This window comes from Eumetopias jubatus, unplaced genomic scaffold (genome assembly GCF_037043125.1).
Source record: "Eumetopias jubatus isolate StellerSeaLion01/CBP00866 unplaced genomic scaffold, mEumJub1_p1.0 scaffold_1, whole genome shotgun sequence".
Lineage (NCBI taxonomy): Eukaryota > Metazoa > Chordata > Mammalia > Carnivora > Otariidae > Eumetopias > Eumetopias jubatus.
The window spans coordinates 31045617-31066247 of record NW_028274807.1 but is presented as its reverse complement, the minus strand read 5'-3'; the positions used below and the strand labels follow the sequence as shown (position 1 = coordinate 31066247).

The 20631-nt window shown below is 36.5% G+C and overlaps 1 protein-coding gene and 1 non-coding gene across 2 annotated transcripts in view; one reads left to right on the top strand and one right to left on the bottom strand.

Annotated features, from left to right (window-relative positions):
• Window positions 1-733: 733 nt before the first annotated feature.
• Window positions 734-840, top strand: LOC114219502 (U6 spliceosomal RNA). Its single transcript, XR_003611389.1, has one exon. It is a non-coding gene; the product is annotated as a U6 spliceosomal RNA (small nuclear RNA).
• Window positions 841-19067: 18227 nt separating this feature from the next.
• ROBO2 (roundabout guidance receptor 2) overlaps window positions 19068-20631 on the bottom strand; it is a 577868-nt gene continuing 576304 nt past the window's right edge. The window contains exon 28 of the mRNA XM_088022784.1: window positions 19068-19306. Within this exon, the coding sequence (XP_087878910.1) occupies window positions 19068-19306 (239 nt within the window). The remainder of the gene's footprint in view (window positions 19307-20631) is intronic.

The window sequence follows — 20631 nt, the reverse complement described above, 5'->3', positions numbered from 1 at the left end:
CGGCTTCTCCCTGTGGATCCATCTTTCCAGAATCAAGACTGCTTAGTCCACAGATGAGGAGCCCTCCGCCAAGCACAGCTTCGAGCCATTCGAGATCTATACCTGTTATTCAAATGAGACTCAGGTGATACACACTCAGAGATGTGGAGGCCCATGAATCTGGCCAATCCCCATTCTCTTGTATGCAATCATTCTAAGATATTATCTTAGAAAAACTCCCTAGATACTTTCCTCTCCAAATTCTCATGATTCTCCTTCCCGGTTCCAAGACTTCATTCTCAACCTTTTCCTTCAGGGTGACCTCTCTGAATTTACTTGGTCAGAAATCATTACTTACTTGGAGCTGTCCCTGCCCTTGATGTCTTGCTCTCACAATACAATCATCACCCCTTTTTGGGTTGATCTTTGTTTTTCTCATTGTAAGCTTCTTTTAGTATATATCAAATCCTAAATGTGGATTTCTATGCTCACATAATTGGCTCTAATCCAAAAATAGCAAAAAGACCTGCCCATTGTGAAATATCACTCCTCTTCTGCTCTTCTTATATTGTTTGCTGTCACTTTCCACTGGTAATACTAAGGCTCCCCTAAGGAGGCACAATACCTCCTCCAAACAGCCAATTCAACCTATTCCTCCAATTGTTGGCTATGCCTAGATGCCTCCTATGCCTCCTAGATGCCTCCTGGGAAGTGGCCTGGATCCACTTCCCAGGCCCTAAAGAATGGACACTGAATGCTCATTTTGGCAGCACATATACTAAAATTGGAATGATACAGAGAAGATTAGCATGGCTCCTGCACAAGGATGACGCACAAATTTGTAAAGTGTTCCATATTTAAAGAAAAATAAAAATGGATATCAATAAGGGCCTCCTTGGCCTACACTGTAACCAAAGTTCCCAAAGCTAATATGCCCCAGGCAGTCTTAGATTATCTATGGCAATCTCAAACAGATTTCAAACTTTGCATGCCACCAACCCACTTGTCTTGGAACCTCGCATTTCAGCCATTTAAGCTACCCTTACACGCATCCATTTGCATGACGGCCACAAGACCACAGGAAATATCAGTTAGATTCTCTAATTCCCCCAGCCTAATTGTTCCCCTTCAATCTCTTTGGATGCAGGGAACATCACAGTTCTGCCAAGGCAGAACTTAAAACTGCTCAACTCCTGCACTTTGTTTACAACCCACAAAATGGGGACCCTGCCAATTCTTTCCCCAAAAAACTCCTCAAACATGTCACCAGATGTATGCTTTTCTGGGAAAATCATACTTCTCCTTTCCATCTAAGATCACACCAGAATGGTCTTTACATCCATATTTTGGCCAACGTTCTGTTCATGATTATGTATTGTCTAAGAAGATGGAAACTTTCTCTCCAGCTCCCCTTTGCTTTTTTGAGCTCCCACCAAAATTACCTTTAGCATCCACATTTCTGTCAACAGTTCCTTCTTCTCAATCTAGGGTTTTTCTAGCGTGTACCTCAAACTCTTCCAGCCTCTACCCAGTACCCAGTTCTAAAGGCACTTCCTTTTTTATAAGTATTTGTCACAGTAGCACTCCATTTCTCAGTCCCAAAGTCTGTGTTAGTCAGCTTGGGCTGTCATAACAAATACCATAGATGGGGTGGCTTAAATGATAAAAATTTATTTCTCATATAATTCTGGAGGCTGGAAGTCTCAGATCATGGTCCAGCAGGGTTGGTTTCTGGGGAGAGATCTCCTTCGCTTGCAGACAGCCTCCTTCATGCTATTTCCTCACATGGCCTTTCCTCTGTGGCATGCTTCTTTTCTACTCTTCTGCTCTTCTTATAAGCCTACCCATCCTACTGGATTAGGGTCCTACCCTTATGACCTCATTTAACTTCAATTACCTCTTGAAGGTCCTATCTCCAAATACAGTCGTATTGGGAGTTTGGACTTCAACATATGACTGGGGGAGGAAGGGTCACAATTCACTTCCTAGGAGTGTATACAACATACAACTTTTTCTAAAACACAACTTGATGAAAAGGAAATAAGTATTTCTGGGTTTAGGAAATGGACATGAATGGACATGAATAGATAGCATGATTTCCTTTTATTATAATAAAGTATTCCAGGTGGTAACCAATTATTCTAGCTAGTCTGGTTATTCTAATTAAGTACCATTATTAGCCACAATGAGGTACAAATCTATGGTTCAACTGGTAGCTATAATGATTCTTCTAACTATAAAAGAAGTATGATGCAAATTTCTTTACGGGAATGAAAAAAAATATAAACCAGGTAGTGTAATTGAGATTTACTTTGAAATTATGGGTAATTACCTAGAGTTTAGAGATAATTAAACCTAAAAACATGTGCCCTCTTACCCCTAGGGTTGTCCTTCTGGACTGATTATACACTTTTGTTCTTCTATAGAGAAGGCAGCTGAATTGGTTACATTATTCTCTAACTCATATGTATTATAATTCTCTGTACAGATTAATGACAAGAGTTTTGTGATTACTTTGCAGAAAAAAATGGATTTTTTTATGTAGGGTGCAAGGATTAATACATCCACTGGAATAGAGTCTAAGTTGTATTTTTTTCAAAGCTTTCTTCTAAAAATGTACCTACATTCATAACATGCCTCCAGCATGTATTTCAGTGGCTTCTCTTAAAAGATGGTGGGCAAAACTGCTTCACATATCCACATGGACCTGGTCTCTACATTGTTCTCTAACCACATCTCAAGCTGTATTCATTCTTCTGCTCTCTGATACTGGCATTATCATACTGGGCCTAAATGGGAACAATACGGTGCCTCTTAAAACAAGATAATTCAATAAGGGTTCAGTGAAGGAACTGTTTACAAATATGTGAGTAAGACAGATTGAAACCACAACCAGAACGCACTACCATCCTTAGGACCAAAGGGATTATGGGATAGAAGTGGTTATGGAACCTAGGAAGAAAGATCCCTTTGGAGAAGACCTGAATGTCATTAGTGGAAAGGCATTACCTGAGGCATTACCTGAGGCATTACCTGAGACAACCTCATAGAGAGGGCCAGAGAAATAAATGTACTGGCTTCTTTATTCTTCCCTCAGCTTTAAAAAAAGAAAAAGCAAAAAAAAACAAAAAGTTCAGAGCTCTCCAGTGGCCAAATCTAACTATAAGCCGAAGTTAAGGGAATCCATTGTTAAAGCCCATACAGGTCATCTCCTGAGGCAGAAAGCTGGATGGTGAAGAGTATTTTGGAGGGACAACAGCAATAGCCAGCAAATGGGGTATCATTATGCTGTGTTTGTTATTCTCTCTTCTTACTAAGGGTGTTAGTATATGTTATTCCATCTCCTTTTTTTTCTTTTTCTTAAGATTTTATTTATTTATTTGACAGAGAGAAAGAGAGAGCACAAGCAAGGGGAACGGCAGGCAGAGGGAGAGGGAGAAACAGGCTTCTCATGGAGCAGGGAGCCCGAAGTGAGGCTCAATCCCAGGACCCTGGGATCATGACCTGAGGCCAAAGGCAGACGCTTAAGTGACTGAGCCACCCAGGCGCCGCTGCCATTTCTCCTTGTGCAAGTCTTCTCTTCTATTCACTTTGCTAATTCCTATTTATTCTCTGGATATCAGTTTAGAAAGTCATTTCTTTAGTTAAGCCTTCTTCAGCTCTTTATTATTCAGGACATGTCAGGTGATGCTGTGATAATAAGTAACACTAAAATCCCAATGGCTTAATACAATAAAGGTTGATTTCTTTCTAATAAGGCCAGCTTCATGGGCTTGCAAGATAGGCAGTCACTCAGGGCTCCATGCTCAAGAAGGGCCAATGTTTGGTTTAACTGCTGTCATTATCTTGGTATTCTTAAAGTTTTGGTTTTTTTTTTTTTAATTGTGGTAAAATATAGGTAACATGAATTTTGCCCTTTTTAAATGTACAACGCAACGGCATTCATTCAGTACAATCACATTTGCATTGGGCAAATTGTATAGCTCATCCTCTTCATTAATGGCACATGCCCATCATGAGACTCTGCTCCAACCACTCACTGAGTCACCCAGGCCTATGGGATCTCCAGAATCTTGTAACTTCACCCCCAGAAATATATGCTTCTTCCAGTGCCTCGGCAGGAGAAGAATCCTCTAAGAGTCGGGCACAGCTGCTCTTCTGTTCTGCCTTATAAAGATATATAGTTGAAAAAGGAAGAGTATTTTAATAGTCCTTTCAGATAACAATGGATATGCTTTTTCTGATAATATATTAAACTTGACAAATGGAATTTTCTGAAAATAAGTTGCAATGTAAAATTTGAAACCATATCAGTTAATTTTTAAAACTCTGTTACATTAAAATCCATTAGTCTATCATGCACTTGGAATAGATCCTTTGTTTATGTAAGACTTTAAGTATCATGCTTTGGCCATTTGGAAAATATTGACTCATGGAGTTATGCAGATCTTCCAACTGTTGGCTCTTTTTGTTACATAATATCAAAAACCATATATACCAATATCATTACCAGTGTTACTAGAAACACCTTTAAGTATTAGGAAGTTGTCAATTTTATGGTACATGAAAACCATGCACATTTTCGAAAATTCTAATTTTTGCTTGAAAGCTCAAATGTCATCATTAATACTACTCTCATCTTTGCTTGAAGTGTTAGACTCACATCTTTCATTTTTGAAAAAAAGTCTGTTGAGTGTCAAGTAGGCAGTAGTTATTTTAAGTAAATATGTTCTATTTTAAAAACACATGTTTTATCTTGGGACTCCTATTCATATGTCAGTGTGAAGCAGAAGTGCTTTATGGGTATTTCCCATCCACCTCATCGCACATAGTAATAAAAAATATGTACTCAGGGATTGAGATTTAATAAATCAATACTTTTTACTGCTTCATCAAATTTTCTTTTTCCTTTTTTAAAGGGAATTTTGTGATGGTGTAATTCATGGGCTGAATTCTGTCCCCTCCAAAATGCATGTGTTGAATTCCTAACCAGCCCTACCTCAAAATGTGACTGCATTTGGAGATAGGGTCTTTAAAGAGGTAACTAAGTTAAAATGAGGACATTAGGGTTGACCTTAATCCAATATGACTTCTGTCCTTATAAGAGGAGGATATTAGGACACAGAGGGAAGACCATATAAAGACACTGGAAGTACTCAGCTTTCTACAAGCATGGAGAGAGGGCTCAGAAGAAACTAACTCTGCCAGTATTTTGACCTTGGACTTCTAGTCCCCAGAACTGTGAGGAAATGAATTTCTGTTTTTAAGTCATCTAGTCTGTGATACTTTGCTATGGTAGGCCTAGCACCTAATACGGTGGGTACACTGAAGAATACAATCAATGACTACTAGTACGGTTGGTGCTACTAACTTGATTTGTGTTCAAGGAGGAACAGTTTGACCTACCTCTACTTTTGCACTATCATTGTAAAGATAGATTCGGTGGAAAAGACAAGTAATATTTTAGGATTATAATAAAAATAGCGTTGACCTCACAATCTCTCTGAAAATGTCTTGAGGACACCCCGGGTACTGGAAAGATACTTTTGAGAACCCCTAGGTTATCCACATTAAACACTTTATTTAATTATTATTCTTCATTGCCTTTTCCATCTGGGAGCCCACTAACTCCATCTTTTCTAAAATGTCTGAAGATTCACATAAATCTGGAAAGATCTTAAGATAACCTATATTCTGCTGGAATGTTTCAGAATCTGTATAAAACATGATTACTTGAAAATAATCAACATCACAGACGAGTCTCTTTTTTATGTCTATATCTCTAAATGACAAAAAATATTGTTTTGAACATGGTTTTAAAACTCTATGCCATTTTCCCCCTTAATTTAATGAGAAAGAGTGGGTAGAATTGGGGCAAAATTATTCCACAACTAATTACATTTATTTTGTTGCCAACTCATTCACTGCGACCACTCTGACATTATTTATACATTGACAGCTTGTTAAGTTATATTAAGTCTGTATTTTTAAAGCATTTTCTTTGGGACATATTCTGTTCCTTGCATCCAAAAGCATTATGTGATACATGGAGTATTCTAACAACAATATTTTTAATAAAAATTGTATTTTTTCTTATAATTTACCCCTTGTTTTTCATATGAACCTTAACAATTTGGATCGACAATTAGGGGAAAAAAACACATACTCTTTTTTTTTTTAAAGATTTTATTTATTTATTTGACAGAAGGAGACACAGCGAGAGAGGGAACACAAGCAGGGGGAGTGGGAGAGGGAGAAGCAGGCTCCCCACTGAGCAGGGAGCCTGATGCGGGGCTTGATACCAGGACCCTGGGACCATGACGTGAGCCGAAGGCAGACACTTAATGACTGAGCCACACAGGCGCCCCCAAAATACATACTTTTATTATAGTAAACAAGGAAACCAGAATTGAAATGTTAAGAAGGCTGAAACCTGTTGCCTAGTTTTCCCTGATAGTTGCCACTGAGCACTCATTGTACTGAGGAAACCCACCCATTCATCAACACCTGTATGGAGAAACATAGTTTCACTCATTTAATTGATGAGTGTCTTGTTTCTTAAGAGTACATTGAGTGACTTCTGGTGGGCTCAAGGAAGGTAGTGCATTTTCCATAACACAGCTGAGTTCCTTCAGTGAGAAGTTCCTTGTGAGAGCACATGCAGGAATCATTTTTAGTTCAAGGACAATTTCTTCCATATAATGCAATACTCAGGCATTTGCTAAATGCTTCAGATGATGCAAGGATCTTCTCACAGGAAAATACTGACTCTGTTTGCTCCCTAAGTATATGTTGCTTAAGTGGATTGACCTCTCCAGGTAAAAAAATACTGGTCTACTGCCTACAGTTTAACACCACCAATAAAATTGCCTCGAATAAGGTAATATTTACTGTGACTTCAATCCTCAGCTTTTATAAAGGGTTTATATTAAAAAAAAAAATGATCTCTTTGAAAAACAGTCCTCCTGCTTTTGCAAAGCTGCAGCTGAAGATAGTGCTACTGGCTTACTCACCATGTATACAAAAAATCTCCTGCTAAATTTTTGCTTGCTTGAGATTTTAGCAGAATAAATCTGTCTCTTCAGAGGAGTTTCATGCTGTTTACTTTGACATAAAGTGGTAAAATGATGCGATAAGATGTTTTGCTCCTCTTAGGTGGGTTTAAGTCCAAACTTACTGCTCAACAACCCTGTTAGCTTCTAAACACATTTTTGTTGCCTTCTATCCTGTTTCCACTACTAATTAGCTTATTTTGCAAAATGTTTAGACTTTAAGCTCTTGGGGTATTTAGTCAAATGGAATGAATGCTTTTACAAGGAAAGTCACAATGCCATTCAACTTAATGTGGTAAAATAATTCAGTGGGTGCCAGGATATTCAAATCAATTCAATATTTAGGCAGCCCTTCAATTCACTGTTGTGTCAGAAACTGGCAGTTGCAAAAGGAGTATAAGACATGGTGTTTTAGTGTCGTACATTTTTAAATATTTCACAATCTTTATTTAGAAACCCTCTCTCAAGTCTCAAATGGTTAGGAAAATAAATATACATGTCTTCAAGGGAGGTGGAAATCATCTCTAATAGCACTAAATTCAGACATGGAAAACTTGAAATCCCTGATGACGAGCTATAACTAAGGAATGATATCAAAGTGTAGAGCAGGTATAGTTTATGCCTGGGGAGCTAATGTAGCAAACTCACGTTCAAGAGTAGGTTGAAAGTTGCCCCTAAGTCTTATAGTAAGTTAATTTTGTCAGCACATAGTTTGTGTGCTGTTTCTATGTGTATGTTTATGAGTGTGTGTGTATTACAAAAGTAAAGTTCTTGTGCATTTTAAAACTATGGAGTCATTTTAGAAGAGACATTTGCAGGGAATGGATGATTAATTATATTTTGCCATTTCATAATTATCCATACTTAGTCTTATGCTCTAATTATTTTTCATGTTTCTAAGCTTTTCTGTAGTTGGTCTTTTAAAAAGAGATAATCAACAACTCATTAGGATCCTGGGGGAAGGCAGAATGGGAGGGAGGAAAGACAGGAAGACCAAGATTTGCTTTCAAACTCATTTTCCCTACTAAGTTTTATTGCACATTATTATCCTTGTTTTCATTCATGTATTCCTTGCAGGATATAGTTTTATTTGTTGGTGCTCCTTTTGTAGTTGGTCCTCAGGCAGATTATTGTTGCAAGATTTATCAGCATTGTGTATTGTTTTTAATTTTCCCTAATGAAGTTCCTATTTGAGCCCTGGGGTCTGGTTTGGCTCTACTGCATTCAATTGCACATGTGTAGAAAGTCGCTCTGCCCTACTTGGGGTTGTATTGTATTAATCATAATTGCTCTCATTCTGCTTGTGTCTGGTATTTCCTGTTGTTGTTTACATGAAACTATACACTTTCTAAGCGGGAATATTTCACAGTGTACTATAATTACGATATTTATTTAGCTTGTAGATTTTGGCTTATATGGCATTCTTTATTGGGAAACTTACCACATGCAGGGCAAGGCTGGATACATAAAATTTGGAGATAGAATTGAATTTTCCCATTTACAAAAGCATAAATCCCCGTTGAGGATGACATGTCCTTACCTCTCCAGGACGGAAAAGGAAGCTTGTGAAGGGGGCATAGGAGACTCTTTGTGTTCCTTTAGGTCTTCTCTCAGTCTAGGCATTCTTACTCTACCTCTTTTCATTCCATTCACTCTTTCTCCACTGTATCTTTTTTCTGTTGTTGTTTTCCAAACATTCCATACCACTGACTATTCTGCTTACCACTTACTATATTATATTTACGATGCTGTAGCTTTTGCATAGGGAAAGTGAAGCCCTCGCATTTATCTTCTTCGGCTAGGAGGAATAGAGACTGAGGTATTATTTGGTCTGGGATTCCTATCTTAACTCCTAGAGTCTGAAGTAGGTACCCGCCTTCCATAACGCCAAGGTAACACTCTGCATGCATTTATCATATTTTGGATTCCACCAAATTGGAGATGTTTGCTCAGTTCACTGGTTCTTTCATCAGACTACAGTTTCCTGTGGGCTAGAGCCTGAGTCCCGTCAGCTTCCCCTCCTCCAGGCTATCTTCGATCAATCCTTCCCTCAACTCAATCCCTTTAATGTTGAAATCTCGCCTGCCCACACCAAACCTCCGTGCTCCCTCCTACCTGTCAACTCCTGAAATGGATTTCTGCAACACTCACAATCATGTATGACTTGCTTCACTTTCTACTTCTAATATAATGTTCACTCTATGCCTTATATTGCCTCCAACTAGTTCATAATGAGATTGTATGATTTGTTATTGCCAGGCCCCACTGTACTGTGCCAAGCAAAATACTATGTATACAACATTCGTTTACTCATTTAAAACATGTGGTCATTCAAATGACAAAATATCCATTCCTTCAGACATACAAAGATAAGAAAGTTTTATATATGTGATGAATATAATACGTATGTGTATATGAGTGTATGTATACATATAAATATATATACATGAGCACATGTATACATATATGCAAATATAAGTGCATACATGGAAACATAAATGCACCTTATTTTATGTACACATACAGATACATACATATATAATTTGTCTAGAGAGATAGAGAGTATCGGAAGCATTATTCTGTCTGGAATGCCTGTCTTGACCCCAATAATCTTTGTTAGTGCCTCTTTTCCATAGTCTATAAATCTACTCATCATACCTTAGATTCTACTGAACTGAAATTATTTATATATGTATATGTGTATGTGCGTATATATATGTATGCATGTGGGTGTGTAGGTATATGTGTTTATGTGCATGCATGTATGAGTTTCCTACTACATGTATTGGCTATATAATACATTTCAAGTATATAATTCTTTTTATTTGGCTTATTACTAGAACAGATTCAAAATATCTTTCCACTTGAGATTCATTGATGAAAACAGTTCTTAACATCATTATAAATTTTAACCTTTTAAATAATAACTATTCAAATGATGTTAGTAAGAATTACATGGTATTAAATATTTAGCACACATATTTCTTTAAATTTGTTGTCATATGTACATGGGTGTTTGTGTTATGCATTTTAGTTATAGCTATAGAATACCTTAAATGCCAGGAAAACGCTAGGAAAAAATATCATCAACATTAATGAAAACAAGGCTTAATCCTTGACAGATAATTACTTGCACAAGAAATGCTTGCACATTTATTGAAATGTTTTAATCGTTCTCTTTAAGCTGAATGCTATTCTCCATTTATGTCTTTTTTTTTTAAGGCTGCTTCCATTTGTCTGTTCCATCTTTTTTATTAGAATAACCATTACCCATCGGCAATTACTCTCAAAACACCTATGCTGGGGCATTTTAATCTATTGATTGCATTCATCTTCCATCTCAAAATTAATTAAGTAAATTTAAATCCCAACTGCCCCCATTTCATTGTAATTTCTCTTATATCATAGTTTCTTATACTTAATGCCAGTGAAAGTTCATATAACAGTAATCCTCAATTTCTTTTCTGTACGTTTGTATTTATCTATTTCTGAGTACACAGATTTTCATGACTAATTCGCCACATTTTGCCTTCCACTGGGACTCAGTTCCATATTATCTTACTGAGAAATCATTAAGTCCTCTCCCCCTAACTTTTGTGTGAGCCACAAATTTTTTTTATTTGTTTTGTTATTTTTTATCATTTTTAGCAAACTTCTATTTGAAGTAGAACTTTGCAAGTAGGGTTCCATGGTGTAATGGTTAGCACTCTGGACTCTGAAGTAGAACTTTGCAGTAATCATAGAGGAGTCTCAAAAGTGAATAAATTATACTTTTGTGAGTTGGGAGTTGGGAGGGGGAAGACAGTGAGTGTATTTTCCTGCTTTAGTTTAGTCTAATGATTGTGCAAAATCTAAAGAACATAATGCAATCATCCCTGTTGCTCAAGCGCTGAGCACTGATCTCAATTAAATGCTTAAACTCTGTCGTAAGTGGGAAGGATACATGCAATTTCTCACTGAACAGCATTTCTGTTATCTCCGCAAAATACCTGAGATTCTCACGTTTCTTTCTCATGAGTTTATATTGACTTTAAAAAACTGGAACAAGAAAAAGACAAAACCACAGCAAGGGTTTTTGGGGGCCATTAATGTAGTGCCTAGGGACAGAATAAAGTTTCTAGGAGAGTATTTCTCAAAGTGGGTGTCACAAAGTACTAGTTCCATGAGATGCCTCAGGACAAAGTGTTTTATGTCATATAAAATTTGAGCAAACTTGAAAAGAAGTCAAGTAGTAAAGAAATCTCTTTACACGTTCACCCGTTGTTTGCGTCTTTGTTTTTTAAAATACCTATTAAAATTCCATAGACTATTTTGAGAAAGACTAGAATATGGATAATGGGACAGTGTGAGGGGATATGAATGAAACTAATGCAGATTTTATTGCTTGCAAATATATTTGGAAGCCTTGCTCATTGCCTCTTTCTGCTTAGCTCAAAAACATTCATCATAAAAGATACTTTCCCAGAGATCGGGGCCCTACTTCACAGAAGATACTCATCTATTTCTGAGGACAAAAGCTAATTCTGTTTTCACCATTCTGTATGATTCTTAGCACAGTGTCTCAGTACTAGCTTGCAAAACGAATGAATAAATAACCAAAACAAGCAAACAAAAAGCCATTTGTCAGAAACAAACTATTCATAAATGTTGTCTAGAGAAACATTGTGTAAAAATTGTCCAAAAAAGTTGTCTACTCCCTAAAAGCTGTATCCGTCAAAAGCATTTTATAGACAAAGGGTGCTATGGTGTCATGATCTGAGGGCAGTTACAGTGGCCTGCAAATTCCCTATCATGGACATTGACCTGCACCCCAGGTACTGTATTTGAATCACAAACCACAAGTGCCTTTCCCTGATTAATTGCCAAGGTAACTGATTATGTGTATTTCTAGTAGCTTGACTGCTTCCTGGAGAAAGCATGTGGGCGGAAAGATACAAACGCAGGTCACACACAGCCTTACAATTGTCTTGCATCGTCTTTTGGATTCTTGACGGCTTTGTAACCCTCTCGAAGACTGAATTCCTTCTCTGGCTGTGGAGAAAACTCCTCCTGAGGCTGAGAGTTGAAACCAAGACTGCACTAAATTCATGGAGATGAAAGAGCCCTTGAAACCTTTTGGAGACAGCATGTTAAGCTTCCCGCCTTACTAGGCCTTTCTACGCGTCTTTTCTTGTGAATTCTTGCAACTGGCTTTTCAGTTAGTGCAGTTTTATTTCACATCTCTGTTATGAAGTGAAATTTCACATGACCTTGGCCGATCTTCTCTTTGGAAGATAAAAAAGACAATTTCACGAATTGAGGACATTAAATATCATTTCTTGTTAAAATGCTTTCCTGAACCACTGGTATATCTTTTATTTAGCTAATATGTAATAATCAAGAGAGAACAGTGTATTATTTTAATAAATCTTTCTGGTAATTTTGCCCTTTTGCCATTTGTAGGTGTTTCCATATTGCACCCAGATTCGATAAAGCAATGAGTGTTTCGTAGTTCCTCTACTATATCTCATATTAGTAACTGATATATTTGTCTTTAATCACACGTATTATGCCATTGTATTATATTAATGCAACATTATTTCTAATTCCTCTAATACTGTTTTATTTCCCTATTGTTAATCTAAATGAAACTCTGAAGTGTATTATCCACTTACCATGTGCTTTAAAAATATTTTTGAATAAATTGTTTTAGAGTTCAGTAGTTTTATTTCATTTTTACTATACTATATTATCGTAAAGAATACAGGAGCTTTTTTTATTTTTAGAAATAATTTGATCCTGTAATTGTACTTAGTGAAAAAGAATGAAATATTCATGAAGTACAATAAAGTAGGGAATTTCTCTTTTCTACCCAGTCCCTAATATAACTTTTCAACATCCATCCTCTTAGAAAAAGGTTATCATTTTTATCAATTAATTTTATAATTCTTATCAATTAAGAAATAATTGATTTTTCCCATTCTCATATTTATTTATATTTAAAGAATGATTTTTGAAGGTAATTTTGTAGATGAGAAGTTTGTATTCTTTTTCCCATTCTCATATTTATTTATATTTAAAGAATGATTTTTGAAGGTAATTTTGTAGATGAGAAGTTTGTATTCTCTCTACCTGAAGGTCTTTATGGGGTGGGGAAGATCAGATCTGGAGAGTAGGGCTTAGAGGGTGGAATCTCTAATTTCAAATGCTTTTTATATTCATCAGTGTCATCAATAGAGTCACTAATATAAGTCAACGTCACTTTCTAGTTACCACCACCCACCCCACTACCAAAGGAGAAAATCAGATTATGCATTTGGTCACAAAATATTAATGTCGAGGTGCAGAAGTGACAGAATGGTCTGTGTTTGATTTTTCTACAGGCAAGTCTGTTTTACATAAATGGCTTTTTTACAAATTTGAAATGTGAATATATTTTATTTTTTCCCAGTGAGTACACAATACACAATTCTTTGACAATACTATTAACCAATTTTATGCCAATTTCTTTTCTGAGCTAACAACATCAAATGAAACACATTAAGATTTTGGACGCTGTTTGGTGACTTAAACAGACTAGTTAAAAAAAAGTCCATCTATAAAACAAAGTATAAAAAGTCTACCCACGGCCACAAAATCCCTTATCTTGCAACATTTTAAAGTCACAATAAATGCTTTTGAAAATGATGAGATAAGAAAATGATGAGATAAATGGAACTTCACTGAAAAAAGGTATGGGGTTTCATCTGAAGTACACATGATAGAGAAGCAAAATAAAAGTAACTTCACCTCTAAGATGATGTGGGAAAACATTGCTTTACACCAATTCTCGTCATGTAACTTTATAAACACAATGTACAGAAGCAGATGTACAAATTAGTGAATGTCATGGTTCTTCATATCTTTAATACTGACACACAATCACTTTCCAGTGGCGAAGATAAACCACAGTTTAGAGCTCATTGGTATTCGTATCATTATGTTGTCGATGGACAGGTCCATAAATTTGTTGAATAGAAATTTGGAGGTGTTCTATCAGAGCTCAAACTTTCAACTTGAATCCTATTGAAGATATTTTTAAATACCCAGAGCATTCAACTATGACATAGAACACCATTTTATCTGTTTTGTTACTTAGAACAAGCATACTCGCAATGTTTTTACTTCCCTTTGGTTATAGGACACCTTAGGTGTTCGTCTTGATTTTCCTATATGCTCCCCTGAACTGGATTCAAATCCTGTGAAGGAATCCATTGTTTTCAAGCCCCTGTACTGTCCCACTTTAAATATGGCATGGAAAAGATCTGGAAAGGGGTGGGCCGACTCTGCCTGCACGCTTGGAGGCATACCTGAGTTGGGGCACTGACTGGCTTTTCCCCAGTGGAGACGTGGCATGTTGAGAATGGAGCTGTGTTGTTTGGGGCTTGACTGCACAGCAGCATGGCCTGTGAGTGCGAGGTGAGTTTGCATTCTCTCCCAACCAGATTTCCTTCTGACAAGTTATGCAGGCCTTGTGTAGACCTGAAGAAGAGTGAGCTCAGTGAATTTCTAATCACACTCATTCAATGGGCTACAAAATGAAAAAAATTCTGGAAGGTCTTATACATGTTTGCATTCTTCTAATGACATTCTGATATACTGATTAGAAGCTTTTTACATATAGTAAGTTGACAAAAGCTTTTGATTTTTGGGTAAGATTCCTGAATTCATTTGGGTAGCCACAGCATTTTGTCTTGCTCTGTATCTGTGTGAGGATGATATCTTGGGAGCAGGATTTTACTAACCAATTTACATATAAAACTAGACTTAACAGGGAATGTTAAGGGAATGTTCTAAAAGAACATTCCAAGTAACCATAGGGTCTGTACTGCCAAAACCTAACCAAAATGGTTACGTTTTATACACTGAAAATAATCAGGAAGGTATGATGCTGCTATGTCCTGCATTATTCCAGAAGTCACTTTCATACCCATACTCTACACTGAAGTCTTGGTTTATTTGTCACATTAGGGATCAACATCTACGTGTAATAAATGTAATGAATTAAAGCTTTACTCTAAAGTGGGTTACAGAGAAGCATAAAGAGGGAACACAAATGAACAAAACTTTGTTTGTTTTTAAATAGAAAGAGGTGAAGTAGAGAACCGCATAAATAAAAATTAAATTCCTCACGTCCTACAGTTGCGAATAGTATGTAGTCATTCTTCGCAGGAACTTCTCATCTTTCCTAGACAATCTGACCCAGAGAAAGCAAACTGCATTAAAATTCAGGCACTGGTGGCAGAAAGTTGATAAAGCATTTAATAAGTGTGTCTCAGAATGTTTTTTTCTCTTCGGTGAAGAAATGAGCTACAGGGCACCAAGAAGATGTTGGGGCCCATAAAGAACGTTACGTTCCTCCACTCTTGCCTGTGTTGATGCAGTCTTAGGGAACAAAAAGTATAGAAAAAATGAATTATGTTATCCCTTTGCTATAACAATATGATACGGAATTGGTGACCGAGGCAATCATGCATGGGAGTATGAATTGTCATTCAAGCAGGTCCCATATTTTAGAATTGATTCTAATCATTACATCGAACATTTTTCAAAATACCAACTACTGAACACATCATAGGAAAAACATGAGAAAGTATAACTAGAAATAGAATTTACAGTTGTGGAGGCAGCACATAGAAAAAATGTCACAAGTGGGAATTTCAGGGAAGGTCTCTTCTACCTGACTGATCGACTCTATGCGTACAGTGGCTGACATATATTTCAAAGTCAGATTCATTTTGACCATACATGACTGATGTTCAGGAATTTCTTGTTCTCAAAGTCGTGGAAACAAATGAGGCAGGACACTGTTATTAATGTCCACTTAATGAGGTTTGGTTTTATTTAAAAAGTGTATAAACATGCATTTTTCTCCTTTTAAATTTTTCTTTTCAACTTACTCATTCAAAATGGGTCAAACATATTTTAGTTGGTAGCCAATTTCTGAGAATGTACCATAAAATGTTTATTCCAATAAATCTACTTACTGTGAACTGAACATACTCTGAGCACTGCTTTGTAAGCACTTACAATTTGGCTATACATTTGTGGCATAAACTTCACTTCTTAACCAAATAAAACACAAAGTTGTCTACAGACTGCATTATTTTTTCAAAGTCATAAATTTAAGTGATGCAGCTCTATCCTCTCGTGTGTACTGTACATGTATTAGAAAGATGAAACGAGATATTGCAATAGAGTTTTTGCATTTGGAAGCAGCCCGAGTATGTCCTAATAATAAATTGCCTCTTTAACTATTTGCTAGATATTCTAGAGTTCATTTTGTTTGTTTCCTTGGGGAACGTCATATTATATTCTGACTTAATGAGTTGGAGAGATTAATTATGGTAATTCAGAAAATGCTTTTATAAAAACTGTAATATAAACACAGCTCTTGTGAAACACCTTAATTTCCTTTTGCTTGTTATAATTCTCAGATGGGTCAATTACAATGACAGGTTCAGTTAATTCTACATATAGCCTTAATTTCTTTCCTTTTCTTTTTTTTTTAGCAAGCTTAGTACATCTTTGCTACCTGTATATTGTAATGCCTATTTAGCCTTAAGACTTAAATTTCTTTCTTTGACCCCTGCTTTTTGTCAATAGCAAAAGACACCTTTCTGCTTTTCTTTTTATTGACTCAGTCCCTGATATTCAAAGAAGACTTTGCCAACACCACTGTTCCTTTGCATCTTCCTATTCCTACACCCCAACTGCAAACCATCTAAAGTGATTGGTTCCAACCAGCACATCCAGCCTAGCTTACAGTACGGAAACTCCCTTCACATTCAGTCTTGTTCTTCATGTCACGAGGAGTAGAGATTTGTGCTTATCACCAAAAAAAATTGCAGTGCAAAATTTAAACATAAAAGTTACACAATTAAAAGTTAATATATGGCACCACAGCCTATTAATTCACATATAGTACAACAGACCAATGAAAACAGACAATAGTATGAACAGATCTAAAAAGAGTGAGCTTGCATAGCAATGCACAAAAGAAATTATATACAGAGGAAAATCCTTTTCTTCCTGGAGGGCGGGTTTTCTTTTCTGTCTTTTTTATATACTCCTGACAAGAAAGAGTTAAGGTGGGTGGTGTACTTAAGAGAAGAACACAAGTAAAATATCTGTGGGATATGTGTGGCTGTGTGTCTTTACATTGCATTTACAGTTCTTTTAATTGTACATAAATAAAGAAATTGTTCATTGCACTGTTTCGTGTCATCACTTCCATGAGTTCAGACCTGGTGGTCCTTCAGAGCAGCTTTGCATGTCTCCTCTCAGTTACTCTACAAAGAGATGAAAAAATCAGAAATAAGTTTGCATTGAAATTAAGTAGTCTTTCATCCTGACCAGCACAACAAAAAGCAAGGCGAATAGGTAATATATGAATAGAACATCATCAGACACATTTTGTGAGTGTGTAAAGTTGGGAAATATAGTGATGGGAGGGGAAGAAAGAAACATTGCAAAATCTGGGGATTTAAAATCCACATAGAGCTATCTCTGCATGTCTCCTGTTATCTCTGCACATCTCCTGTGAGTTTATAGTTACTCTACAATAAAAGTCAAAGCAAAACCCAAGTAGTCACAAATCAAATTAAAAATTATAAACATATCTTAATAATCAGATCAGTAATAGACAACAAGAATGATAAGTCTAGTCAATAAAGAACTTTACAGTTTGAAAGTACTTTTACTTTTCATTATTTCGTGGAATCCCCCAGTCTGTGATGTCAGCGTAATAGTAATAGTAATGCCATGTTTTGGGTCAGGAGGTACAGAGATTGGGAAGGTAGTTTGCTTGCTCTGGGTTGAAAAGACTGGAACCCAGGGCTGCTCCTTCAGCAGTGCTTTTAACATGAATCCAAACAAGCAGCTGAAAATATTCGACAAGTATAATTCTGATATTGGATAGCAGAATTGGTAAATTTCATGAAAAAAATTAACACAAAGAATTCAGTGCTTCTTCCTGTGACATACTGTGACATGCTATCTTTCTCTGTTGCCTGGTATTTTATTTTTATAGATTAGTTATACTATCAATGCTGGCTCTTTATTCAAAAAGAAATTTATTTATAAAATATGTTATTATAATCAAAGATCAACTTTAAAGGTCAACTGCCTAAATTTAAAAATAAATAAATAAATGTAGAGCAACTTAGGGAATGAGGAATTCCTGAGGTTCTTTAAAAGGCAAAGAAAACTACAAAGTGGACTATGTTTAATTAACTTATAAATATTAAGATTAATTGCCTAAATATAGGCAATTTTTGTATAGTGTAAATCAGACTTGAAATAGGAGAAATATTCATTTAATAGATGAGTGTAAATAGCAGTGGTCTACATTATGACTGAACCTGCTCAAAATCATAATCAATTTTTTTCTCATAGCAAAGCAGGATTTCTACTATTCTGAAAGTTGTTTATTGTCCCAATATTATTGATGAGGTTCAGGACATGCTACCCCAAAATATGACACCTTGGCATACTGAATATCGAAAGCTGAAGAAGTCTGAGAAACCAACGGAGGCAGGAAAGTCACTCTGACCTCCCTCCTCCCCACTGGCTCTTCTTTTCAGAAATGGGTCATAAAACTTCCACGTGAAAGTTACCCTCCCTCTACCAGAGGAAGGAAGACATTCTTATTCCCAGGGACAGAGAGTTATGGGACCAAGAAATCTGTGCAAACAAACCTTGTTAAACTAACCCTTCTCTTCTTAGTTACTTCTTTACCATTGACTACTCCCCTACCCAAACCCCTCGGTCTCATAAAATCTTCACAAGCTTATGGTTTCTTTGTCTAAAAGATATAAAAGCTTTCTACTCTGGTCACTTCTTTGGGTCTTCATGCTCTTCTGAAGTCACCCATGGACATGTAAAAATTCAATAAAATTTGTAGGCTTTTCTCCTGTTAATCTGTCTTAATCAGTTTAACTTTCAGACCCAGCCTAGGACCCTAAGAGGGTCAAGGAAACTTTTTCCTCCCCTACATTACTAACCCACTCTTTGTTCTCAATCACCAGAGCCTTTAAGTGTCCTAAAGCACTTACATAATTCACCTGTAAACTGTCCTTGACTATTTGAGCCCATATATCCTATGTCAAGAAGGTCACTGGCATTGCGCTGGTGACTTCCCCTCAATGCCTCGGCTTTCCTTGGTCCAGTGGATCCTTTAGAAGAAGCTGTTCCTGATGAGCTGTGACCTCCTGGAGATGGGAAACTGGGCTTGCTGTAGGGCACCAATGTCTCCTCTGAAAAAGAAACACAAAGTGCTAAGCTGAAGAGCAACATGGAGGCAAAACAAACTTTTAATATTAAGTTCACGATGGGCTATTTTACCTTTTTACTCTTTTTTTTTAATAAAGACTTTTTATTTATTTATTTGACAAAGAGAGACACAGCGAGAGAAGGAACACAAGCAGGCGGGGAGTAGGAGAGGGAGAAGCAGGCTTCCCGCGGAGCAGGGAGCCAGATGCAGGCCTGGATCCCAGGACCCTGGGATCATGACCTGAACTGAAGGCAGACGCTCAACGACTGAGCCACCCAGGTGTCCCCATTTCACTCTTTAGTAAAATTAAAAATAAGAGGTTTAATAAGCCCGGATATTAAAAAAAATTTCCATGTGCAGATAACATTTCTGATAATAGGATCTGAAACAGGATTAAATTAAAAGAAATTTGGGGATAGGGGCCCTGGATGGCTCAGTCGGTTAAGTGTCTGCCTTTAGCTCAGGTCATGATCCCGGGGTCCTGGGATTGGGTCCTGGGATGGAGCCCTGTGTTGGGCTCCCCTCTCAGCAGGTAGTCTGCTTCTCCCTCTCCCTCTGCTCCTCCCCCTTGTTCACTCTCTCTCTCGCTCAAATAAGTAAATAAAATCTTAAAAAAAATAAATTTGGGGATAAAAATACAACGTTATATACCATTTGCAAAATTTAAATATATTAATAAAAGGGAGTTGCATACAATGAACCATATTGTTTAACAAAAGCATTTGTGAGTATAATTTCTGGCGTTCAGTGTGGCTCCAATTAAATTTTTCAATTAAGATTGAAGAAACATGGTTTTTGTTTCACTTTATAGCAACATTTTATCAGTCAATTTAGATAAAGAACTATGTATTAGTTGAAATAAGTTTCCTAAACTTTTGTTGTTTCTGGGGATAGAAACACATTATTTTAAAGATTGTGTATTTCCTTAAAAGAAAAAGAGAAATACACATTTTCATAAATAAATAATAATAAAAACATATTTTATGTATCAACTCTCTACAAATAACACGATGTGTATTATTAAGTACCTAATATTTTGAAACATTTTTTTCTTTCTTTCTTTCCTTCTTTCTTCTTCTTTTTCCCTCTCTACCTCTTCTGTTTTTTTTCTTTCTTTTAGGTATGGCCATTATTATTACTGTGATGACTGTTTTCTCTCCTTAGATGGTCTTTATGAAGTCTCAAGGATCACATACTTTTTCTCTCACAGCCTGAATGATGTAAGCTTCCTAAATGTTTCACTAAGTCTAGGCATTAAAATTGACATATTTTGGCTCTTGTATATATTACATTTTCTAAAACCTTAAG